The 19,039-nt window shown below is 43.3% G+C and overlaps 1 protein-coding gene across 2 annotated transcripts; it reads left to right on the top strand.

Annotated features, from left to right (window-relative positions):
- Positions 1-3,251: 3,251 nt before the first annotated feature.
- ccnl1a (cyclin L1a) lies at positions 3,252-14,274 on the top strand. 2 transcript variants are annotated; one of them, XM_030794409.1, is made up of 12 exons: positions 3,252-3,526; positions 3,928-4,002; positions 4,337-4,446; positions 6,532-6,652; positions 7,006-7,070; positions 8,706-8,805; positions 8,913-9,017; positions 10,502-10,643; positions 12,248-12,359; positions 12,551-12,649; positions 13,288-13,498; positions 13,535-14,274. In XM_030794409.1, the coding sequence occupies exons 1-12, from the start codon at positions 3,275-3,277 to the stop codon at positions 13,709-13,711; spliced, it is 1,569 nt and encodes a 522-aa protein (XP_030650269.1). In that variant the 5' UTR covers positions 3,252-3,274; the 3' UTR covers positions 13,712-14,274. The 2 variants fall into 2 exon arrangements, with proteins under 2 accessions (XP_030650269.1, XP_030650268.1); XM_030794408.1 differs by having other exon boundaries at positions 13,288-14,274.
- The last annotated feature ends 4,765 nt before the right edge of the window (positions 14,275-19,039 follow it).

Consider the following 19,039-nt stretch of genomic DNA (forward strand, 5'->3'; position numbering starts at 1 on the left):
TGTGTGGCAGTAAAAGACCTTGGTGTAATTATGGACTCCAGTCTTTCATTTGAAGCTCATGTAGATAACATTACCAGGATAGCCTTCTTTCATCTTAGAAATATTAACAGGATAAGAAATGCATTGTCATTTCAAGATGCTGAAAAACTACTTCATGCTTTCATTACCTGTAAGTTAGACTATTGTAACGCCCTACTTTCTAGATGTTCTAATAGGTGTATAAATAAGCTGCAGTTAGTTCAGAATTCAGCAGCTAGAGTTCTTACTGGAACCAAAAGATATGACCACATCACTCCTATCCTATCCACACTGCACTGTCTCCCAATCAAATCTCACATTGATTATAAAATCTTACTGTTAACCTATAGAGCACTAAATGGTCTTGCGCCACAGTACCTGAGTGAACTCCTGATCTTTTATGATCCACCACGCCAACTTAGATCAAAAGGTGCAGGCCATTTGTTAGTACCTCAAATAGTGAAGGCTACAGCAGGGGGCAGAGCCTTTTCTTACAGAGCCCCACAGTTATGGAACAGCCTCCCAATTAATGTTCAAGACTCAGAGACAGTCTCTATGTTTAAGTCAAGGCTGAAAACTTATCTGTTTAGCCAAGCCTTTTGCTAACAGCTCTTTACTAGGTAAAGGAGCAGATCTGGAGGGTTTTTGGGTTTTTGGGGAGTTTTTTCTTGCCCGCCATGAGGATTAAGTCAGGGGGTGTTGTCCTGTGTTGATTTTGATTGTTGTGGCCTTCAAAGCCCTTTGAGACTGTAAACAGTGATATTGGGCTCTAAATAAACTTGAAAATTAAAGGAGAAATATGATAATTTTGTGAGACAATGATAAAGGCTTACCCCTGGTGTCAGTAGGATACCAGTTGTTAGCCTGATGTGAGGTCCTAAGGTTTGGGTTTAAGATATTAAGCAAAGCTGTTCAAAGGCCGTGTGAAAAACTTTAAAAGCTGTGGTCATTATTCTTACGACAGTTTACCAAATTGTCAGATCACAATCGCTATGTTTTTGGCACAGCCAACAAGGAAGTCATTTTTCTTAACTTTATTCCATACTGGAGATGCACATGAGTTCTGATTGGCTGCCAGAGTTGGTGTCACTAAAGCGACTCAGGTTTATAAACACACACTTTCAGTAGAGAACAGTAAGAACAACTGATGAACAGATGTACACTATAATGTGAGAAATGCTTGGCTGCCAGCAGTTATTGATGCACTACTGAAAGAGAATTCATATGCATACTGCAAGAAGACTATAACAAAAGAAAATCAAATCACTGCAGCAACACTCTAAACCTACTGAAGATGTGCAAAACTGAATCAAATCACTGCAGCAATACTCTAAACCTACTGAAGATGTGCAAAACTGAATCAAATCACTGCAGCAACACTCTAAACCTACTGAAGATGTGCAAAACTGAATCAAATCACTGCAGCAACACTCTAAACCTACTGAAGATGTGCAAACTGAATCAAATCACTGCAGCAACACTCTAAACCTACTGAAGATGTGCAAATTGTTCACACTGCAGTTGAAATAATACGTTTGCTGCTCTTTTACTGATGCGGCTCGCACACCATTTAGTTATACACACAAAACACTCTTTGACTATTTCATTTATTCTCTGTCTGTGCCTCTCTCTTTCACACTCATATCACTCACTCTTATCACACACATACCAGTAACAGCTGCGAGAGTATTACTGGGGAAAGTTATCCCTAAGACCTAAAGAATCACCACCTGTGCTACAAAATGAGCAACTTTAAATTTTAATTTTAAGCCTCCTTCACATGTATATAGTGTTATATTTCATATTCTGTTATATTTATTGTGCACCCTCCTTGTATTTTAATTGTTCTATTGCTCATACCTCTCTTTTCTATTATTTTTCTTAGTTGACTCCTTATTCTCCTACTCTTTATTTTTTTAATCCCTTATTTTACTCTTATTCGTACTCCTTATTGTCTTACTTTTTATTTATTTAAATCCCTTATTTTACTCTTATTCTTACTCTTTAGTGTCTTACTCTTTATTTATTTAAATCCCTTATTGTATTCTTACGACTAGTGTGCTCTTATTGCTGAGTTGACCTGTTTCTCTCGTCTCATACATTTAATTGTACCGTTGACCCTGTGTTAACCGACATATGACAAATAAACTCTTGAAGTTGGAACAAACCTAAAACTGTTTATAGACACTTATCCCCTGAAGCCCACAGTAATATTATATGGCTGTCAGAACACAACATTTCTTGTCATCCTAGAATGTTCTTATGACCTAACCCACCATCGGAACGCGTTGGTGGTGAATATTTTTTATGTGTAAAATAAACCAAACAACTTAGTAAAACTAACGTAAGAATTAGCTCTGTTCTATATCACGATTGTGTACACCTTTGATTATAATGACTGACCTATCACAAGTTTTCAACAATGTTAGGTTGTAAGGTAATCATTGTAGGTTGGATTTGTCTATCTAATCATTGCAGGTTGAGTTTTATTAGTTTTAGACTTTTAAATTTTACATTTGCAGTTCTTTCAAATAGCATAAAAGGATACTATGTTATCTTGTTTTATTCCTCCAGGTGGCACTGTAAGTACTGACCTCTTCTTACAATCCAAGTTGACCGCGCGTCTACTTATCTGATATGCGTGACCTAGACGATGTGTTCGTAATACGCTGCATTCATAATACGGCAGAGTCACGTTTCATGAACATATAGGCAGAGAGATATGTCCAAGGGTACAAACTGACGAATTAAATTCCTGGAACCAAAGTAACCGAAATAGATAGATACTTTATTTGTCCCCGTGGGGAAAGTGGTCCACTTCACGTGTCAGTTTAAAACTACAGTGGTAAAGTAGTTTAAACCATACAGTACAAACTCGACGTTTGAAGCACATATTCTGTCTATGTTCTGGTTTTAACTGATAATACAAATAACTCTGTAATACAGAATATTACGATGATCCTACGTGTAATGAACCTTCTGAATCTGTCAGAACTTCGCATGACAAAAACCTGCGCGTAAACATCATAGCAATACTTTCTGTTTTTCTTCTCTTTTTGTACTTACACTTGTTAAAACAAACTGTAAAACGCAGCGGGATTAAGATTGGAATAGGCCCTATTTCTTATTAACCGAGAGACGCGGAGGTATACTTCTAAAGTATTCAGCAATTCGGCACTGAGTTTGCGTTACGTCACTGCCAGTGTCGTCCACCTTCCTGGTGTTTTACAGTTAACGCTTCGTGTGGAGGCCTGAGATGGAGACAAAAATGGCTGCTGGTCAACTCTCTGCAGATCCAAATATATCCACAAATAATGAGGGAATATTAATTGGTGACAAAGTTTATTCCGAAGTCTTCCTCACAATCGACAATTCTTTAATACCGGAGGAGAGACTCTCCCCTACTCCGTCTATGCTGGATGGCCTGGATCTACACACAGAAACCGACCTACGGATCTTAGGCTGTGAACTTATTCAATCCGCGGGCATTCTCCTTCGCTTGCCACAGGTAACCACACAAATAAATGATTTTAGTTATTAATTTTCAAGGAGTCTGCGTTGTGAATTATCCTGTTTGGCTTGCTAGAGAGGTTACTGATAGTCCCCGGGCCAAATCATTCATCTGTACATCTACTGAACTGCATGCTAGATAGCGCTCTACAATTTCGTCTTTGTTGGTTAAGAGTACTAACCAATTCAGCTGAATGAGCAAGCTACGGTTCTATCCATTTTCAAACACTACACTGAATACCACGAACCTAATTCTGGTCTCATTTAATGTTGTGTAACGTCACATGAACAGTTGATATGCCTGCAAGCAATAACAAAAACAAAATGGCGGACGCAATTTTGCGAGACGACAATACAATGTCGGAGAAGAAATGATTAGTGTTAATCCTATTCTTATAGGTGGCTATGGCAACGGGACAAGTCCTCTTTCACAGATTTTTCTACTCGAAGTCATTCGTGAAGCATAGCTTCGAGGTAAGTGTTCAGCTACTAAATCATGTACAGATTCTACATGATACTCTTGTGATTTTACCGAAAACATCACCGTGGCGGCCATATTGTGAGGTTCTTATAACATCTGGCGCTCTGCCAGTATATTACATATAGGTGGTTAATTCTCTATCTGTTAGTTATCACTTGGCTTGCCCAGTAATCGATTGCTGTGAGGTCAAAACCTTGGCGGTTTTGGGGAGGCTACATGGCCATTTTTAACGACAGTTTTCTGGGTGGCAGTTTAAACCTGAGCACGAGACAAAAGCTAGTGAAGTTATTCTCTTGCCATATTTGTTCTGTCTTTCTTCTTGATCAGATTGTTGCCATGGCCTGTATTAATTTGGCCTCGAAAATTGAAGAAGCCCCCAGGCGCATAAGGGATGTAATCAACGTCTTTCACCATTTGAGACAGATAAGAGGAAGAAGGTAAGCCTCATCACTGATAGTCCCGACACGTTTAATTCAGTGTGTTTCCTGTTTGTGTCTAGCTGCCTTGTTTTGTAAAAATGTTAAAATTCATCACACTGACAGCACGAAGACACTGTTTATCGTGTGTTGAGTATGTAAGTGGTAGAAAAGTGCATCTGTTGTTTCTCTGATGTTCTTAATTTGAGTGCCCTTTTGTTTTGTCTCGTGCGCTAAACCATTTTAAAACTTTTCAGTTTCTCCATCAGTCATAATTGGTAGTAACAACAAGATTCTGCTCACTTCTTCAAGTGAACATAAATTCAGAGTTACGCTTCAGTTCTTAGTTTAGCTGAGAATGTAATAAATGTGAAATAACTGGACAGTCCTTCAGCCGCTGTTAAGCAAAACACAGGTCAAGTACATCTGTGTAAAGCATGGAAGACTTTGTGTCCTTTTGGTCCAGACAGAGGTATTAACTTGGATTCTCTTTTCCCTTGCAACCAACTAACAGCGACCAGCTGCATTTACCAAAGCCTGGGTGCTGTGGAATGGTACGTAGAGATGAAGCAGTCGGCATGGCAACAGTGAGCGAGGTGTCGCTTCCCCCGGAAGAAGCCAGTGGTCTGAATGCGGTCACTGGGATTCGGGGACGACAGGTTGGCCGCTGGTCCGAGGCGTCTGGCTGACTCCTGTATCTCAGTTTAGGCTATGTTGTCTCTGCTGACCCAGGTGACGTTATTCATTAAAAACAAAAACCTTGAGTAAAAAAAAAAAAGGCTACCCACCTTCATCACAGCTTTCACAGAAATGTCACTGACACACCCAGAGTAGAAGACAGGCAGTCAGTCTGTTTAGTTAGATCTAAATCAGGGTATTGTTATGATGAACCATACCTCACTAATATGTGTGTGCAGATAGGGAATTACAATGCACATTTTCTCAGTAGACACAGATGGCATGAGGCACTATGAATATGGCTACAACACCTAACTCTGGCCTGTGTGTGATTTACTGGCAATGTCCTGTCCCTAAAGTTACATAGATTGGTATATATGGATTTCATTTGTGCAAAACAGTTTTTGATCATAACTTAAAACACGGAGTCATTCAGATGAAGTTTGGTGCAGATTTCCATAGACATCCAGCTCACCTTTTAATTAATATTGCTGTCTATACTCTACAAACGTCATTACTCTTGGCAGTGGTTAGAGTGGCCTCTAGGCTTCTGAAGCTCTGAATGTGCATGTCAGTGCAGGGAGGATAGCATTGCACCTGTAGCCTATGTAAAGGAAGATTTTTTTCAAAGTGCAGAGGGCCTCATTACCCTCCCATGAGAGACTGTGTTTTTTGTTACGTTTTTTTTTGGGGGGGGGGGGGGTGCTGTTTTACATGTGAAGCATTTCAGTAAATGGACAGTGATTGATTTTCTGTTGAGTCCTTTATTCCCTGGTGTTTCAGTGGTACGTCTCTTCAGAGTTGACTTTAATAAGGCGTCATGGCTTTGTTGTCTGCACAGTTGTTGGGGCTGTTTGCATGATTAATACTGACTAGTGGTTCAAATGTTTTGTAAATAGTGTAATAAATGGCAGCTGGCAGTGGCCTGTGTGTTCTGATTAGCTGATTAGTTCTGGGGAAACTAATGGTGAGGATTAATGAGTTTAAGTGCCTTATCAAAGGCTGATTCATGGTACATTATATCAACACAATACTGCAGATTCTGTTCACAGGTGTGTCTGCAGTAAAATGTCCCCTTCCCACAGAGTTTACTGGGGTTTGAGCTTAAACATAGTTACCAGACTGCACTGGGTTTAAAGGGTTTGTTTGTAGCCTGGTGTTGAGCTATAGATGTTTGTCTGAAAGGGCCTTTCTGTTCAAAGCTGTGATGTGGTGAGACAAGGCGGTCTGTCCCATCTCTACCATGTGGCAGGGCAAAAAGTCTTCTACTGAAATCACAGGAGTCAAAAAACTGGACCTGTTGCCTTTAGTTGGTTGGAAGGGAAAATAAGTCCATTAAAAACAATAGGGAACTCTGTCTCTCTTAATAAAGAAAACAAATATTGGGTTTGGCAAAATCGTTTTGTTTTCATTCCTTTCACAAATCAGGAGTGCAAGCCCGTTGATTCTTGATCAGAACTACATAAACACCAAAAACCAAGTGATAAAGGCGGAAAGGCGTGTTCTGAAGGAGCTTGGCTTCTGCGTTCATGTTAAACATCCACACAAGGTGAGTTTGCCAGTCCTCTTACTCCAGCCTGTTGCCATTGCAACCACAGAGCCTTGCCTTTTCCCACACTCCTCGTTTTGTCAGCCAGGTCTACCACGCTAGTCAGACCACAGCCAGTCTTATAGGCTGTATAGCTGAGTGTAACTGGAGCCCACGTTACTGAGGGTTTGGTGAGCAGCAAACACCTGTGTGCCTGTTTAGGGTGTTAGTGTGTTGCTGTTGTCGGCTCTGACGCCACTGAAGTTGTACAGCCATGCAGTTGTGGTTAGCAGTGACATTCCTCTGCACAGATCAGCACTTGTGTTGACAAAGCAGACATCTTATGTGGCAAATGGACTGTTGTTTTCTTTCAGATTATCGTCATGTACCTGCAGGTCCTTGAATGTGAGAAGAATCAAACACTGGTCCAGACAGCCTGGTAAGTACACATTCTGCCATGCTAACATAGGCAGACCACTCAAATTGCCTTTGCCCTCCATGCTCTGTAAATCTCCTGACCCTGTATATGATGGATGGTATTTTTTTCCCTTGCTCTGATAAGTTTGTGTCTCTTTTTTTCTTCTTGGCTTTGATTGATTTAGTGTAGATGAAGAACTCAGTGTAACTTTGTCCTTTCTCTCTACTCTGATTAAAGGGTAGTCCATGATGGTAAGTGTCATAAAGAACCTCTGAACTCCTCCAACCACATGACCCCAGGAATCTCCCCCTCATTGGCTGCCCTTCTTGAGACAGCCAATCCAGTGAGAGCTCTGCCCGAGATCCACTGAAGGGGGGCCTTTTCCATCTGGCAGCGTCAGCTTGTTTTCATGGGGTTGTTCAAAAGGATTTGTATTTTTTTGGTCTTCAAGTTTTACTTGTTGTCCTTTTTCGTTTCAAAGGTATTATTTTAGTGTTCACATACAGCACAAAATACCTGTTTCTCTAGTTTACTTCAAAATATGTGTCTTATTATTGGATTTTTTTTTGTAGTTTTGTTTTGATTTTTTTTTAAAGGTCTCAGGATCTCTGATGGTGTTGGTGAAAATGTCATATCTGTATGTTTTTGCATACTTTCCCCAAAACTGACATGGTCTCCAGAGATGTCTTACAGGAAAGCTCCTGCTCATGTTTTCTCTCCGTGGACCCATTCTGCTGTGGCCTTTACTCTTTCATTTAACTAACCAATACAGAGCCCAGACTAAACTCTAGGCTTATTAGTAGGACCAGCCAGCACAAACAAAGTAGGGTTTTCAGATCACTTCAGACTTGTCACGTGCTGTTTTTGGCTTTTCCTGAGACAAAGGTTATTCACCTGGCCCAGTCTGTCCTGTTAATGCCCATCTCATCTCCCTGTGTCCATTCCATCAGCTGTAGGCTCAATTTTCAGAGCAGTAGATCCACAGCCATGCCACTGACTGATCATGTCTGGCCGTCCACCGTTCATCCTCCCCACCCACCTCAGTCAGGCCTCAGTCAGAGCTCCTGCACTGGGGTCATGCTCTCCACAGAGCAGGCATGGTGCACTGTGTGTTAGGCCTGCATGCTTTCATATCCACCACAGCCTGTCCTCCCTCGTCCCACTCCCATCTCTTTACACTCTCAGCCTCCCAGTTACTTTGTCTGAAGTCATGTCAGTACTACAGATGATGTAGACCCTGGGTTCAGCGTTTTCTTTATGTGGCGGAAGAGATGACGTGGGGAAACCTGCACTGTAGACTATGGAAAACTGCCGCGGTTTGCATGGTTATCGCAAAGGTTTTATTTTGCATTCTGGCATGTTCAACTGTATTAGTTCAGAATATGTTACCAGTTTCTGAACGTGATGTTTTTCCCCCTCTCCCAGTGGCATTTAAGGGCATGTCTGCGTGCACAGACAGAGTCCTCACGTGTCCACATGCTCCTCATCGTTTTGGCATGTAGGCCGGGGTCTCAGAGAGAGAGAGAGGACAAACCCAAACCTGAGTCTCCTTACGTCTGTCTCAGTTCTGTTGCATTATGCAGAGAGAGGTCAGGAGGGCTGTGGAAGTGTTCAGTATGGTGACACTGCAGTTTTGGTGTTGACTTTGTGTTGTAGGAACTACATGAATGACAGCCTGAGGACCAACGTGTTTGTCAGGTTTACTGCTGAAACCATAGCCTGTGCCTGCATTTACCTGGCTGCCCGTGCCCTACAGGTACCCACACCCCCTCACCTTTAATCAGGGTCATGGCACTGTTTATATGGGAATGGAGTTCTTTCTCAGTCTGCCTGCTGAACTTTGTGTGTGTGTGGGGGGGGCAGATTCCACTACCCACCCGCCCACACTGGTACCTCCTGTTTGGAGCCACCGAGGAGGAGATCAGGGACATCTGTATCACGACACTCCGGCTGTACTCTAGGAAGAAGGTGAGTTCTGAACTCTGACGCCTGCCTTTACATTGAGACAACTCAAACAACTTCAGTTTGTTTCTGTAGCTTCATCATCCCCAACATTGACAATTAAAAGAAGATATAGCTGTTAGAGGTGTGTAGAAATAGCACCTGCAGGAACTGCTATGTGTTACAGAGCTAATACCAGTTGACCCTGCAGATGTCTGTCTGTGATTGATGGAAACCATATGGATGTGATGGGTCACTTCACAGTCACACCCTTCCCTGTCCTGTTTGACACACGAGAGAGAGACAGACAGTGACACTTTACTGACCCTCCTGAACCCGTACAGCTCCAATTAGCTGTGGTCTGTTGACAGTAGTGTGATGGTTATTGTGAGTCAGTAGGGTAGTCAGTGTGTGTGGTCTGTTGACAGTAATGTGATGGTTACTTCTAGGCAGTGTAGTCAGTATGTGGTCTGTTTGCAATAATGTGATGGTTACTGTGAGTCAGTGGGGTAGTCAGTATGTGGTCTGTTGACAGTAATGTGATGGTTATTGTGAGTCAGTGAGGTAGTCAGTATGTGGTCTGTTTACAGTAATATGGTTACGTTGAGTCAGTGGGGTAGTCAGTTAGTTGAGGACTGGGCTAAGAACCGATGAAGGCACCTGTATCTTCTCTCAAGTGACATGAGCTCTGGCCCAGGACTTACCAGATGTGTGTGGTTCAGGTCTTGAATTTCAGTGCAGGATTGCAGGTATTACGCATAATTTCATCAACTCCTGCAAATCTAGCACTTGTAATGCGGGAAATTCCCGCACACATTTACAGCGAACGGACTAGCGCAAACGGCACTGCCGGTGATGTCAGTGTTAACAACGTTAATCCTCAGGATCCTCAGACAGGTAATGGTACGTTACTAAGGTGAAGTAGCAGTCCAACCACAAGTTTCAGGCTAACTGGCTCAGAATATATTTGTGGCTCGAATTTAACAACGGTGAAATGGGCTGCTCGATTTGTAAAATGTACGGTGCCGCGGGTTTTACTAGCTGACATTCCAAAATGTCAACTTTTAGTCGTCACTCAAATGGTGTTTCTCATACAGCAGCCTTGAAAAGAAAGTGTAAGAAAGATTCAGTAAAGAATGTGATTGCTAATGCTACTGAAGTTGTGCAGTTGCAGTGTGAGAAGGAAACGAATTGGCTTCTCAAACTGCCTACTTAATAGCAGAAAACGGACAACAAATCACAGCAATGTATACAGTTCAGTGAATCCCTTAAATTGGAGGAGAGCGACAAAATGCAATTTGAGGTATAGGACAAGGTAAGACCAGTAGTTAAGCTCACAAGTACTATTCTCCCCTGCCCCCCAAAGTGTATAAATGCCCCCCTGTGTGAGGCATGTAAGGGGGAATTCACCCTCATTTTGAAAAATGAATTTCAGGCCCTGATGGTTGTCATTGGAAACAGCATGTTCTATCTGTATGTCTGTGTAAGACTGTTTTCTGACCATCCTCCAGCCGAACTGTGAGTCACTGGAGAAGGAGGTTGAGAAGAGGAAGGTGGCCCTGCAGGAAGCCAAACTTAAGGCCAAAGGTCTGAATCCTGACGGTACCCCTGCTCTCTCGACCCTGGGCGGCTTCTCTCCGGGCTCTAAGCCATGTGAGTACTTCAGTCACCACCTTAAACCTGCCTGTCTCTCTGGACCCATCCACATATGCTTTTGTTTTAATATGTTCAAGTGCTTCACACATCACCACATGGTTCTGTATTGGTTATAGAATAATCACATGGTACCAGGTTAGGGAATCAGATCATGATGTGTTGCTATGTTAGGGTCTAAAATCATGACATGGTGCTGCGTTGAGTATAGTGTTAGGGTCTAAAGTCATGACATGGTGCTGTGTTCAGTACAGTGTTTGGGTCTAAAATCATGACATAGTGCTGTGTTGGATATAGTGTTAAGGTCTAGTCCTGTAACAATTATTTCATAACTGTCTTACCAAAAATGTTTTGCCCCTAATTGCGGTTTCTTTGTTGATTTGCAGTTAAAGTATTTTTTTTAAAGAGGTGGGTCAAAGCAGGGTCACACTTCTGTTTGCATCCATCAAACGCGTCTCCAATGCCCACGTGCACCCTGTAGTGCGACAGAACAGTAGCTATCTTATCAGAGGTTGCCCGCCCGCATTGATTTACATGCTACCTTCAAGTGCTTGTCGTAAGATCCTACTTCTGAGTTCGGAAGTCGTAATTACTGTACGATTTGTCATGCATTCAAGCCTGTGGCTGGAAATCTAGCACACATAAGGAATCAGCTTTAAAAAATGGACGGCCTGTCAAAAACATTGTTTTTATGGCTGATGTTTTCTCCAAAAAATAAAATAGAGCAAAGCAGTCTTGGGCAACAGAGACAGATTGAAGAGGAGAGGATGTGCATTAGGTGTAGCATTTAGGCTTTAGGATAAAATTAGCACGATTAATTAATTACATTAATTTAATTCAAGAAAATAACAGTGAACAGAGGTTCAGAAATTACGTTCACCTCAATCTAACTTTCTGTTTATGAAACGAACTCGTAATTACCATATTTCCGATGGCACATGTAGGCCACAACAGTTGCAAAGTCAAGTCGGCTTTTGAACGTTAAAAATCAGAGCAGAATTGGGCAGTTTTGTGAGAAGTGGTGTTGTACCTTTGAGAAATGCCCATAACATTAAACTGATACACGTTAGGTTTTCACTGGAGTTTTCATTTAGTGTTGCTAAAAAATCGCTTGACACTGTCCCGTTGGTCCTGTCAAGGGGAGTCTGCAAGCCCACCTGAGTTCGTGTAAACTACGATTGGATAATCAGTCATTTGGGGAGTAGAGGGATTAGACTGTCAGTCTGCTGTCAAGCGAAAAATACAATGTTTTATGATAATTAAGAGGCGTGGTTTACTTCATAGGCTGTGTACTTGTGTTATTAATTTATCTGGGTCACATAACAGTGAAATAACCAAAAGATTTATCCTGGAATTCATTCAAAACCTTATTTGTTTGAAAAATAATAAGTAAATAAATATTTTTTTAACTTTGACTGAATAAGACAATTATTGTTAATCGCAATTATTTCTGAGACAGTTAATTGCATGGCACCACTTGAAATTGTTGCACCTCTTTAAGGGTCTAAAATCATGACATGGTGCTGTATTGAGTAGGAAATGCTATCACTTGAGTGGGGAAGCTACAGTCATTTTCCTAAGGTATCTTTTTCCTCTCTCTCCAGCTTCACCTAGAGAATCAAAGGCGGATGAGAGGTCTCCAAATACTCAGACACTGAAGACTGTGAAGAAGGAGCAAGAGGATGGTCCCCAGGCCTCTAAGAGCCCTCATAATGGGTGTGCCCTGCTGCCTGTCTGTCCTACTGACACCATACTCATCACACCACAGCTTCACATGACCCCCTTTCTCTCTCTCTCCTCACTCACTCATCACACCACAGCTTCACATGACCCCCTTTCTCTCTCTCTCCTCACTCACTCATCACACCACAGCTTCACATGACCTCGTCTCTCTCCTTCTTACTCAGGCTCAGGAAGGAGACAAAGATGGGCCGCATTAGCAGGAGCATCAGTCGCTCTCGGTCGCGAACACGTTCCCGCTCTAGATCGCGTTCTGCTAGACGGCAGTAAGTCTTTCCCTGCTGCTGCTTTACAGTGGCCTTTACGTTAAGGTTTTTTTGTTGGTGTTTTACAGTGGCCTTTACGTTAAGGTTTTTGTGCTAGTGTTTTACAGTGGCCTTTACATTAAGGTTTTTGTGCTAGTGTTTTACAATGGCCTTCACGTTAAGGTTTTTGTGTTGGTGTTTTACAATGGCCTTTACGTTAAGGTTTTTGTGCTAGTGTTTTACAATGGCCTTTACATTAAGGTTTTTGTGCTAGTGTTTTACAATGGCCTTCACGTTAAGGTTTTTGTGTTGGTGTTTTACAGTGGCCTTTACATTAAGGTTTTTGTGTTGCTGTTTTACAGTGGCCTTTACATTAAGATTTCTGTGTTGCTGTTTTACAGTGGCCTTTACGTTAAGGGCTTTGTGTTGCTGTTTAACAGTGGCCTTTATGTTAAGGTTTTTGTGCTAGTGTTGTACAGTGGTCTTTACGTTAAGGCTTGAGACTGCTCTTACTCTGCCCATGTAGTGTTACACTTTCTGTCCAGTACAGGTGCATTCCCAGTTGAGACAACTGATTTTTCTGTTTGAGTCAGATGATCAGGACGTTTAAGTCTTGTTGAGAGACTCAGTTTCTGAAACTCCTTTTCTGTGTCCCCTAGTTACAACAACCGCCGCAGCCGCTCTGGGACATACAGTTCACGCTCCCGCAGTCGGTCCCATAGCCGCAGCCCATCGCCACGGCGACACCACAATCACGGCCTGTCCTCACCCCTGCTGCCCCATTTGAAGTCCAAACAGCGAGCTGAAGACCCGAAGCTGCACAGCCGACACAGCCACAAGAGAAAACGCTCACGTAGCCGCTCACGCTCCGTGAGCAAACCGCGGGAACGTGACAGAGACCGGGAGCGTGACAGAGACCGGGTCCGCAGCTCTGCTGACCTTGCTGCCAAGAAGCACAAACACGAGCGCAGCAGCGGAGGTCACCACCGTGACCGGCGGGACCGGTCACGGTCCTACGACCGCAGCCATAAAAGCAAACACCACAGCAGTGGGCACTCAGGACATGGTCGTCATCGTCGTTGACCAGCCACGTGTGTCTGTGTGTGACTGTGTCTGTGTGTCACCCTAACCCAGGCTTTTTCCCTCTTATCTGTTTTTAGTTTTATTCATTCTTGTTTTTTCTCTCTTTTCCTTTTTGCCAACCTTGTAGTTTAAGTGTAAATCGAAGGACTTGAAGTGACACATTTACAGTGTAAAGTTGTTTAAATGCCGATGTGTTACAGAGGACGCTTTGATTTATAAAAGCAGTTGTTTTGGAGGGGGGGGGGCTGCTGGATAAACATTGAATAATTGATTCAGGAAGGACTCTGAGACTTTGCACAGTCGAGTACCAGGTTTGGTTACCTTTTTTAGATAAAGGTATTCAGATGTGTGCTTTACACATGCAAGAAACATGGGTTTCTCTAGATTTAAACCATATTTTTTTACATGTGGATGCAGACAGTTACTCTTTTTGGATTGTGGTGAGTTTGGTACACTGGCTTTTAGTCTGCGCCTATTCACATCTGATTTTTACTCAATAAAAAAGGTGACTTATTCCTACTGTGACAAATGTCTCCTCTCTCCCTCTGTGAAAGCAGCGATAGATAACTAGGCAAGTAAAGCTGATTTTGTACACACATGTATGTCTGTGAATCAGCTAGTCAAGTTTATTTAGAGCCCAGTATCACTGTTTACAGTCTCAAAGGGCTTTACAGGCCACAACAGTCAAAATCAAAACAGGACGGCACCCCCTGACTTAATCCTCATGGCGGGCAAGAAAAAACTCCCCAAAAACCCAAAAGGGAAATGGGTAAATGGGAGAAATCCTGAGAAGGACCACAGAGAGAGGAGAAGCCTTCTTGGCCAGACAGGTGTGCAATAGGTGCCGACCCAGCAGGCAATTGCAATTTCAAGTAAATTAGAGCATGAACAAAGGGGATGGCGATGCTGACAGGGGGATGAAAGATGATGACACCAGGATGAATTGGTCCAGAGGGCAGGAGGAGTCAGGATCACTGGTATCTCAGGAGTAGCACGTGTGGCGACAGAGAGAGAGAGACATTGTTAGATGTTCATTTCCACATCATGGTTAAAGGAAAATGAACATTGTGTGTCGAGTGCAGGCAGGGACTCCGGCAAGACTAGCTATTACGGCATAGCTAAAAGGGAGAGCTAGTCCAGACCTTTTACAGTCATTTGTACTGTATTAAGACTGGAACAAAAGTTTCCATACACAGGCCGTTTTACACCCTCCTGCAGACACGAAAGCCCGAAAGGACAACTGATGCACAGCCCAGCCAATCACATTGCAACAAAGAGCCAGAAACTAAATTCAGGATATGAATTTAGAACTTGGTTGGAAACCATGGTAATGATTTTGTCATAAATGATTAATATTTAAACCCTTGTTGATCAGGTGTGGGGGATGGACTGGCAGGTTTTCATGCCAGACATAGTTTCCATGTGTCAGCAGAAAAGACTGATTATTCCTGCATTACCCCATTACTCGTGGGCTAACCCCAGTCGCAGTGTAATGACTCGTTACAGAATTCTTGAGGAACTGGGTAAGATGCCTAAGCCAAGGGCCAGGGTGTCAAAACAATCAGCACATATTACCTGACTTCCAGCAGAGGGTACCAGAGCATGAATGAAAGGTCTACATACCACTTAAGGGTAAAGACTGATTTATACTTCTGCGTAGGCTCTACGCGCAGCATTCGCAAGTGGCCTACACCGTTGTGAGCATTTATACTTCTGCTTTGCTCTGTAATGAAACCTTCAAAACGGGATTTCTATGCCACTGTGTTGATTTCCTCGTTTAAACGATGGAGCAATGTTAAATAAAAAGTCGGAATTCAGTCCTTGCACAGCAATATCTGTAAGACAAGTTCTGCGTTCAAAAGGAGTTCAGTTCGCCATTTTGCGGAAATTTTTCAATCGCGACTGAAACTGAGTGGATCACGTTGGAGTAGGAGCTGATAAATGCTGAACAACTGTTACTTTTACTGAAATTACTGCAACACAGAAAAGAGAGAAGACATCGGAGGAGATGGTGTGTATGACGATTGGACTGATTGAGCCGAAGGAGCGTGTCCTACCAAGTGGACCACTCACAGTTGTTGTGGTCTGCAGCGACATGTAGTTACATTTCTAGGGAGGTGTAGGGTACGCGGCTACGCAGAGCCTATGCCGTACCTCCGACATAGATTCACGCCGCAGTCAAAAACATTTTTTCGTCTCTGTTCTACACTCCACTTTCCTTTCTCAGTTCCCTTGCATCGTGCAGGTGTGCTCTACTGGTTTATCTGCTTCACACCTCTCTGTGGTCACATTTTGCAAGTTGAGAAAAGGTGACTGTGATGTAGTGTGGCCTCCTGGGGAATCTTGGTTCACATCCTATTGTGAGAGACACAGAAGCTCAGTGGTGCTTGAGTTATCACTCACTGTGAGGCACTCGAGTTAAACAGATGTGTGTGTAGGTGTGTGTACAGCACTGAAAAGTAGTTTGTGTGTGTTGCTGTTTCCAAGGTTTCAAATACTTTGAAATACTGGTTGCCATGTCATGTGGAAGAATAAAGGGATGGGACAGATGGTTTTGAAACGACAGTTTTCATAAGAGGTCGTAAAAGATGAGGGGGCAGATTTCCACAGTGCCCAGTAAGCCCTGTGTCACTCTCACTCTTTCATGTCTGAAAACACATGAGGAGCGCTAGGGTTCATGTTGTTACTACCTTCATTCCAAACACCTACAGACATCACGCTCACGTCATCACCCAGTGAATGCAAGGTATTCTTTCATAGCTGCCATGGTAAGTCTAATTATAGGTTTGGGCCCTGGAATTTTGGAATGCCAATGAATGACATGCTGGAGTGATGGTGAGAGTGCCTCAGCACTGAATGGATGAACACAAGTCTATTTACAATAGCCTTCTCCAGGCGGTGCTGTCAGTCTACCCATTCACATAAGAGCTTTTCACACTGCACTTAGCCTAGTGCTAAAAGCATTCTTAGAACCCTCTTAGCCCCAGAAAGCTTTCACACTGGCACATTCTAAAGTGGGCTAACCCCGACATTAGCCTAGGGCATGCTGGCCCTGCCCAGGAGTTTATGCTCCGTCCAAGCCCAGCGCTTTGGGGACACTGGTCTGTATTCAGCCAGTACTTCCATCTCTCTCTCTCACACACACACACACTCATCATCCAAACCGACGGATCTAGAACCTCACATGGGAGATTTTAACATGCTGATTCCATCACTTGTTTGCATTGTTTTGTGATTCCACTGACTGCAGGGACTCCTATCTCAGAAACATACAAACCATCTGTACCCCAGTAAGATGACTCCCTGTGTTGGAATGTGCAGTTAACAGAAAGAATACTGTCAAGAATACTGTACACTGTGAACCAGGGCATCCCCAGTCAGCAGGGTTGTCACACTCAACTTCCAACACAGCTTTGCTGAAATTTGGGCTGACGTTTCCAGAGTCTTTTGCTCTATAGGTGGGGGGGTCTCAGGCTTAAAGTGTGAATATGAGAAGGCAAGCTATCTCACTCAGCCTCTGGGATACAACTTCGTCTTCATCTCCTGTAGAGTTCTCATGTGATTCTTACGATTACCCAATTACCATTACACTTCCCCTTCTGCCCTTTAAAAGCTCCCATTTCAAAGTTGGTCTGTTGCTCTTCATCGCACTGTCAGTGCTGTTATCCATGTCGTAGTCATCCTCACTTCAATAGTACAGCCTTAGTACAGAACTAACAATTCAGTCGCCTGATCTGGGCACAGAACTAACTAACAGAACTATCCACCCCAGGCACAGCCCCTTCCTCCCTAACATTAACATTAACCCGCCTTATCCTCCTCTTCTGAGCTTTTGGCTTTGCCTCCGGCTGCAGGAGCAGACCCTCACACGAGCAGTAGAGTGGAGAGAGCATCTCTGTTTCTTTGCCATTGTTGTTATTAACATGGTGCTCTGGCACTGGTTGAAAGTCCGACGTGGATCAGAGGCTGCAGGGGAAGAGACTGAAGGGTCAGGGCGGCAGGCAGCCAGGGCGGGGGCAGAATGGCACGCAGCTAGGAGCAAGTCTGCAGGGTGTGGATGAAAGCCATGGGGTCAGAGGTTAGGGGTGCATCTGGAGGATGTGTCTATGTTTGTGTGTGCAGTAGGTACACGGTCAGATGCACACAGAACAAAGGGAAACAATAAGTAAGTGGCAAAGACTGTGAATGTGTGTGTGTGCATACTACGAAGAAGTTACAAAATGTAGTGCACACACACACACACACACACACACACACACAGAGAGAGAAGCTGAAGTGGTGTTGTTGGAGGCCTTCCTACTCCTGCTAAAGTGTGCTGGACAAACCCCTGCATTTACACAACCGCACATCTAAAACCACCCAGAACGCAGTTTTCACATCTAAACCATCCAGAACTCAGTCCTCGTCATGTAAAACCATCCAGAACTCAGTTCTCATCATCTAAAACCATCCAGAACTCAGTTCTCACATCTAAACCAGCCAGAGCTCAGTTCTCACATCTAAACCAGCCAAAGCTCAGTTCTCACGTCTAAAACCATCCAGAGCTCAGTTCTCCCATCTAAACCATCCAGAACTCAGTTCTTACATCTAACCCAGCCAGAGCTCAGTTCTCACATCTAAAGCCATCCAGAACTCAGTCCTCATTATCTAAAACCATCCAGAGCTCAGTTCTCCCATCTAAAATCATCCAGAACTCAGTCCTCATCATCTAAAACCATCCAGAGCTCAGTGTTCCCATCTAAAACCATCCAGAACTCAGTTCTCCCATCTAAAACCACCCAGAACTCAGTTCTCACATCTAAACCAGCCAGAGCTCAGTTCTCCCATCTAAAACCATCTAGAACTCAGTCTTCATAATCTAAAACCATCCAGAACTCAGTCTTCATCATCTAAAACGGGTGGGCAAATCCAGTCCTGGAGGGCCATGGTCCTGCTGTTTTTCTTGTCAGCTAACTAAATACAATCTGTGACTGACTGAAGAGAGTGCACACCTGTTTGCAAGGTGAAAATCAACAGGTAACTAAGAGGTGAAAACAAAAACCCGACAGGTCACTGGCCTTCCAGGACTGGATTTGCCCACCCCTGATCTGAAACCATCCAGAACTCAGTTCTCCCATCTAAAATCATTCAGAACTCAGTCCTCATCATCTAAACCATCCAGAACTCAGTTCTCACCTCTAAACCATCTGGAACTCAGTCCTCATCATCCACACTTTAAACTCCTGTAAATACCTCCTCAAAACTGCACATCTCATCCAAGATGACTGTAATAACCACTGTTAATGATACTAAAATCATTTGACCACTGTTATGATTAGCGCTTATAAC

This window comes from Chanos chanos, chromosome 2 (genome assembly GCF_902362185.1).
Source record: "Chanos chanos chromosome 2, fChaCha1.1, whole genome shotgun sequence".
Classification (NCBI taxonomy): domain Eukaryota; kingdom Metazoa; phylum Chordata; class Actinopteri; order Gonorynchiformes; family Chanidae; genus Chanos; species Chanos chanos.

Excerpts from the sequence above, each read along its gene's own strand:
- ccnl1a (XM_030794408.1), top strand. The coding sequence starts at position 3,275 with ATGGAGACAAAAATGGCTGCTGGTCAACTCTCTGCAGATCCAAATATA. Across the intron at positions 4,003-4,336 it reads TCGTGAAGCATAGCTTCGAG|ATTGTTGCCATGGCCTGTAT; the intron begins GTAAGTGTTCAG and ends CTTCTTGATCAG. Across the intron at positions 9,018-10,501 it reads GGCTGTACTCTAGGAAGAAG|CCGAACTGTGAGTCACTGGA; the intron begins GTGAGTTCTGAA and ends ACCATCCTCCAG.